At 55.8% G+C, this 6,060-nt stretch overlaps 1 protein-coding gene across 3 annotated transcripts; it reads right to left on the reverse strand.

The window, feature by feature from the left end:
• Nucleotides 1-4,208: 4,208 nt before the first annotated feature.
• RETN (resistin) lies at nucleotides 4,209-5,752 on the reverse strand. 3 transcript variants are annotated; one of them, XM_047096159.1, is made up of 4 exons: nucleotides 5,687-5,752; nucleotides 5,380-5,504; nucleotides 4,940-5,017; nucleotides 4,209-4,416 (listed from the first exon to the last, which is right to left on the reverse strand). In XM_047096159.1, exons 2-4 carry the CDS (start codon nucleotides 5,492-5,494, stop codon nucleotides 4,280-4,282), a joined length of 330 nt encoding a protein of 109 aa, XP_046952115.1. In that variant the 5' UTR covers nucleotides 5,495-5,504; nucleotides 5,687-5,752; the 3' UTR covers nucleotides 4,209-4,279. The 3 variants fall into 3 exon arrangements, with proteins under 3 accessions (XP_046952115.1, XP_046952114.1, XP_046952116.1); XM_047096158.1 differs by having other exon boundaries at nucleotides 5,380-5,554; nucleotides 5,687-5,724; XM_047096160.1 differs by lacking the exon at nucleotides 5,687-5,752 and having other exon boundaries at nucleotides 4,209-4,438; nucleotides 4,908-5,017; nucleotides 5,380-5,611.
• Between the last annotated feature and the right edge of the window lie 308 nt (nucleotides 5,753-6,060).

The following is a 6,060-nucleotide window of genomic DNA, read 5'->3' on the forward strand; positions in this document are numbered from 1 at the left end:
GGCGCCTGGGTGGCTCAGTCGGTTAAGCGTCCGACTTAACTCAGGTCACGATCTCGCGGTCCGTGAGTTCGAGCCCCGCGTCGGGCTCCGGGCTGATGGCTCAGAGCCTGGAGCCTGCTTCAGATTCTGTGTCTCCCTCTCTCTTCCTCCCTCCCCCATTCATGCTGTCTCTCTCTGTCTCAAAAATAAATAAACGTTAAAAAAAAATCATCTTAAAATTTTCTAGCAGCCGCATTAAAAAGATAACAAAAAGACAGACAGTTAATTTTAATAATGTATTGTACTTAGCATAGTACAATTATCACTTCAGCATGTAGACGAGACTAAAAAATTATTGAGATGTTTTTGGTTTTTGGTTTTTAGACCTTTCGGTTTTGGCTCTGAGACCTTTTTTTGGTACTAAATCCTTGAAAACAAACGTGTCTTGTGTTTACACTTAAGGCACATTTCAAGTATTTGATGGCTGCCTTACTAGACAGCACTGGTCCAGACTATCGATGAAGTTTTGGGGTGATGGGTCCAGAGCTGACGGCCAAAAAAGAATTCTTAAAGATGTCTTGGTGCAAAAAAAGGTGATTTTCTTAAAGCATGGGGACGGGACGCCTGCGCGAAAAGAGCCGCGCTGGGGTTGTGACAGGTAACTCAAATATGCCCTCATTTGGGAGGGGGTCAGGGATGGAATAAGTCTCTAAGGAATTTTGGAAGCAAGGGTTCCAGGACCTTGCGGGGCTGGCTGTTGCTAGGGAAACACCATTTATTCCTGTTTGATAAAACCTCAGTCACGAGACCCTTCAGATGTATATGGGGGAGGGGCCAGAAGCTGGGAGGATGGTTGCCAGCATATATCTTGGGGCAGTTGAGATAAAGGAAGTTGATTTACAGGATCCTTGAGGTAGGGATCGTGTTAAGCTAAGGTTTTTTTTGCCCCCAGGAAAGTGTCATCCTTGAGGCAGGTGAGCTCCTAGAGGGACGTCACAAGGACTTATCAATGGGCTGTAGGCGGTAAGCGGATTTGATTTTTCATTTGCCTTAGTTTCCCAAGCACTTAAACCCCTTTCCTTTGTTCTTGGGTAGCTGGGAGTGTCCAAGGAATATGACACAGATCCTACCCCGGTGAGAGGAGGGGGTGGGGGGTGCTAGCTTGTGCTCAACCTGCCTCATACTCCCTCATCAGCTATCCTAGTTTCCTCCCTTTGGAACAATAAGTAAAAGAGAATTTAAGAGACTTTTATGTGTGAGAAGTATGTTTTAGCTCTTAAACGTGTGATTAAACTGTTCTCTAAACTATTGCCAACCTTGTCTGCTCAGAGATTGGTTTAGTAGTGATTAGATGGCAGGGGCGCCCGGGTGCCTCAGTCGGTTGGGCCGGCCAACTTCGGCTCAGGTCATGATCTCATGGTTCATGGGTTCGAGCCCCGCGTCGGGTTCTGTGCTGAGAGCTCGGAGCCTGGAGCCTGCTTCGGAATCTGCGACTCCCCCTCTCTCTCTGTCCCCTTCCCAGCTCATGCTCTGTCTCTCAAAAAATAAATAGACGTTAAAAAAAAATAAAAAAAAAATAGTGATTAGATGGCAGCTCCTCCCTCGGACCTTAGAAAGAAGTCAGCAACTGAGGAATTCAACTCCCTTTCCTGACGTAACAGCCGCGGAGGAGCCGGACCAATGGGCAGCTGGCTCTGCTGTGATGGACAGGTGCAGGGGGTGGGGCTTAGCACCTCACGTTACGGAAGGTCAGTTGAAGCCCAGACCAGACTCCAGCCCTCTGGCAAAATGGTAGCTGTGAGCCTGGAGGCCCACAAGCAGTCATGAGAGGGCTCTGTGGGGTTCCCTGACCAGCCCCTGCCATGGAGTAATAGTCTCAGTTTTCTCTTAAGAAAGAATATGCGTCTCAAGTCCAACCGACCGTAAACCAGAGGTTGGTTTAGAGTGGGCACGTGATCCAGGCCCAGCCAATCAGAGTCTAAGATTTGACACAGGGGTGGGCAAATGAGCCAGAGTCAGCCAATGGAGCTCAGGCCCGGGACTTTGGTTGCATTTACCAGGAAAAAAAGGCATTTCGTCTTTTTTTCCTCTCCACCGGGACTCTCAGAGACTGGGAAGATGTAAGCCTGGAGCTGTGATGGGGAAGGACCTGCTGAGAGAGAAGCCAGCAGTGAGGAAAGCAGACCGGAGAGGCAGTCGGGTCCTGGAGGCATCATCTGATACCTGAATCCATTGTTCTACCCTGAGCCTCTCAGTTACATAACCCAGAAATTTCCTTTTACTTTTGCTCACACTAGTTTGAGGTGGCATTTGTGGCACTTGCAACTAGACCAATCTTGGCTGCCTCAGGGGGCTGGGCAGTTGGCAAATGAGGAAATGGAGGCTTAAGAAAGGAGCTTGCCTGTCCAAGTGTGCACTGTGGGACAGAGAATGACTGTGTTGGAAGTGAAGTCTCTGAAGAGTACCTTCTTGGGGTCCAGATACAGGGGGGCAATTGAGTGGGACTTGGAGGTAAAGACGCATTCTGATCAGAATCTGGGGACAAAAGAGGGCACCCCCCTCCACATCAGTGAGGGGGCGGGACAGGCCAGGTACTAGACTCAACTTCTCTCCTCAACACACTTCTGACTCAGTGGTCCCACCTCAACCCCATGGCAGCCGTGGGGTTAGGAGGGAGGACCTAGGAGAAGAACCTCTGGATTGGGGTCTGGGTGGGTTCCAGGGGCAACGGGAGTGTTTGTGATGTCAGCTTATGGCCACCAGGAGCAGACAGGAGGCTGTGGCATCGTAGGAGGTGGGTGGCGGTGGAAGGAGAGTCCAAAACATCTTGAAAACCAGGATCCCACCCCATTGCCCATTCCCAAGTCCCTGAAGCGTGCTGCTGGGGACTGTGACATTTGAGGCTGGGGTCCCTTTCAAGACCGGGCACCAAGTGTTCTGAAGTCTGAGTCTGTGTCTTTCAAGGGACTGGGTTTTAAGATAATTTAAAACTATCTTAACTAATAGGATTATTATTTGATAATAATAACAATAATAATAATAAATTAGGACTAGGAGTCCCAGGGAACTGGACTCTGAATCACCAGATTTGTGCCCCCAGGAAGCTGTGCAGGGGTCGCACATGACTCATCTTCTGGGTCAGAATTCAGACTGAGATCGCTGTCATTCCAGGCTGGGATGGGGACTCTGTCCAGGGCTTAAATATGTCTATGTGTCTATGCTCCTCTTTCCACGGGCACACCTTTGTGATTCAGGGGTGCCTCCTTGTGCCTACGTGTGTGTGTGTGTGTGTGTGTGTATGCGTGTGTAGGCATGGTGTATCCCTGTGTGACCACAGTAACTGGGTTGTGTACTATGTGCACATGGCCGTGTGTAACTGTGTCTGGACATGGAGGGTGTGCACCTGCGTGGGGTATCCACGTGCGTATGTGGTTATTTATTTAACAGACATTTCCTGAGTGCCTACTATGTGACATGCTCTCTTTGAAGCGCCAGGGATACACCAAAGAGCGGACAAGTACCCTGCACTCTGTTTTCATATTCAAGTGTCCGTGACGGTGTATATACCGCGGGTTGTTAACTAACTCCTCGAAACCGCGCCTGCAAGTGTGAAAACGTGAACTCGCGGTTCGTGGCCTCAGGTAAGCGTTCTCAGCCGGCTCCGGTGGAGATTCCTCCCTGTCCACGGCCTGGCTTTGCCTGTGCCTTGAGGGACCCTCAATGAGGTTGGGGAGTGAGGGATGGGGGCTCAGGACTCTGGGCGAGAGGTGATTCAGGGGTCCACCTTGACCCTGGAGCTACTGGGGGCTTGGGGGGCCTGGAGTGTATGAGGGATGGGGGGCGGGGGTCCCCGTGCCGTCCAGACCTAGACCCCTGATGAAGCCTCGTTGTGGGGGCTGGGGCAGAATGAACCAGCGCCTTCCTGGAAGGCCAGAGACCCGAGGGTGATCGTCAAAGTGGCCTCAAAGGTAACATCCACTTCCCCTCCCGAAGGAGGCCATGCTCCTTGGGTGTGAGTGTCTTATAGAGGAAGTTGAGGCCCTCTTCTGCGAGGCAGAGGTGGGGACAAACATGGCAAGAGGGGGATGGCCAGAAGAAAGCCACGGGCGCCGCCCCCCGGCCACCGCCTCCCTCCAGCGTCTACGTGCACCGCTCTTTTCGGAGACGCCAGCTCTCTCCCCCAAACCCCAGCAAGACAGCGCGGCGCCCAGCCCCTCGCGGTCGTCTTCTCAGGGTTTATTTCCAGCCCCGCCCCTCCGAGGCCCGTCCCCGCCCCTCTGAGGCCTGGCCACGCCCCCCCTCAGGCGGGGGCCTGCACGCGACAGCAGCGAGCCCCCGTCCAGTCCATGCCCGCGCACTGGCAGTGGCAGGTGGTCTCGGCGCGCACGTCCCACGAGCCGCAGGCGGAGCCACAAGTGCAGGCGGTGACGGCGAAGCCTGCGGGCGACAGGGGAGGGAGCTTGGCCCCGAGCCGGAGGCTACGGGCCTGGGGGTCGGAGGGGGCTGGCGGCTCCAACACCTGGGAATGGGGGCCGCAGTGCTTGCGGCAGGGAGGCCGGCGGCTGGGGGGCCTGGACTCTCCAGTGTCCTAAGGAAATGCGGTCCCGGAGCGGGGGCGCGGGGAGGGCTGGGGCTGCAGGCCAGGACTCCAGGGAAGTGGACTCAAGCAACCGAGGCTGGGGGCGCCTGGGGGGGGGCTCAGCTGGTTAAACCTCGGACTCGTCTCGGACTCAGCTCAGGATCCCAGGGTTGTGGGATCGAGCTTCGCGTTGGGCTCCTGCTGAGCCTGGAGCCTGCTTGGGATCCTCTGTCTCCCTCTCTCTCTGCCCCTCCCTTCCTCTGTCTCTCTCAAAATAAAGAAACCTTTAAAGGGAAAGAAATAGAGGCTGGTCTTAGGGGGAGGGGGTACGGGGTACTGGGAATATAACTGAGAGCCTGGACAAAGGACTTCTGTACTCACCTAAGGGGCAGGTGGCCAAGTCACCCCTGGAGGTGACCGTTCGGCAGCTCAGGCCGATGGTCCTTATTGTCTCAAGGACTGTGGGAGAAGAAGGGACCGAATGAGACCAAGCTGCCCCTCCCCCACTCTCATGCTGCCGGGGTGGTTTGGAGACCCGCCCAGGGGGTCTGGAAAGCGCTTTGGAGGAAGGCCCGGGTGGTGGGGGGGGGGGGGGCCTGGTGGAGAGCGAGAGCCGTGGGCGGGCAGCTCACCGCCTCCCAGGCTCCGGTGAGTGTTTTAGAGGAAGGAGGATTTGGGGCTTCTGCTGAAGGCCGAGCTGCATGGGGGCTGCGGTTGGGTCGGGTCTGGGGGTGAGGTTTGGTTCTGGTTGGGGCTGGCTTCATGGTGGCTCTATGTCAGGAGTTAGAGGGGTTTCTGAGGCCCCTGCTGAGGGTCCTCACTTGAGCGGGTGCCGTCCTGGATCCTCTCATTGATGGCTTCCTCCACTGGACACAGAGACCTGCCACACACCAGCAGCCCCAGGACAGGGAGGAGGAGGAGGGGAAGAGCCTTCATTCCGGAGGCACTGCAAGAGGGAACCGAGACGCCCACAGCTGGGTCCGGGGAGGATGGGGCCTACAGAGCAGGAGGGATATGGAACCCTGGGTCCCTGTGGGGGACGCGGCTGGAGTCCCCGCTTTGCCATGGCCCCCTCGGGCTGGGGCTCTGGGCTGAGCCAGGGCTGGGCTCTGGGCAGCCGTCACTTACCCTCTGGATGGACTCAGCAGGCCAAATCTCGGACACTGATTTCGTGCCCCTGCCACATGTCCCTCTTTAAAGCTTCTGAATGTGGAGCTTCCTGTCTTGGCAAAGTTTCTTGGCCCCCTGACCCTCCCATCCCACATCCGGGGCCAAGAGGAAGCCCCCAGGCCAGACTCCAGGGGCCTAGGGGTGGGAAGCCCTGCCCCCCTCTCCCCCTGCCACGGTTTCCCCATTCAAGAGCCCCCCCCCCCCTTGTCACATCCGGGCTGGGGCTGGTCCAGGAGGTAGTGCCTGGGGCATAATTCCAGAAGCCCTGGTTCCAGACGCTGGGAGTTTGCATGCAGGGGTGGGGAGTGCAGGCCTGTCCAAAATAACCTCCC

This window comes from Lynx rufus, unplaced genomic scaffold (assembly GCF_022079265.1).
Source record: "Lynx rufus isolate CCGP_SWC_20201006 ecotype Redwood Valley unplaced genomic scaffold, mLynRuf1.p SCAF_4, whole genome shotgun sequence".
NCBI lineage: Eukaryota > Metazoa > Chordata > Mammalia > Carnivora > Felidae > Lynx > Lynx rufus.

Excerpts from the sequence above, each read along its gene's own strand:
- RETN (XM_047096160.1), bottom strand. The coding sequence starts at position 5,494 with ATGAAGGCTCTTCCCCTCCTCCTCCTCCCTGTCCTGGGGCTGCTGGTG. Across the intron at positions 5,018-5,379 it reads CCAGGACGGCACCCGCTCAA|TCCTTGAGACAATAAGGACC; the intron begins GTGAGGACCCTC and ends CTTCTCCCACAG. Across the intron at positions 4,439-4,907 it reads GTCCTTTGTCCAGGCTCTCA|CTCCCTCCCCTGTCGCCCGC; the intron begins GTTATATTCCCA and ends CTCGGGGCCAAG.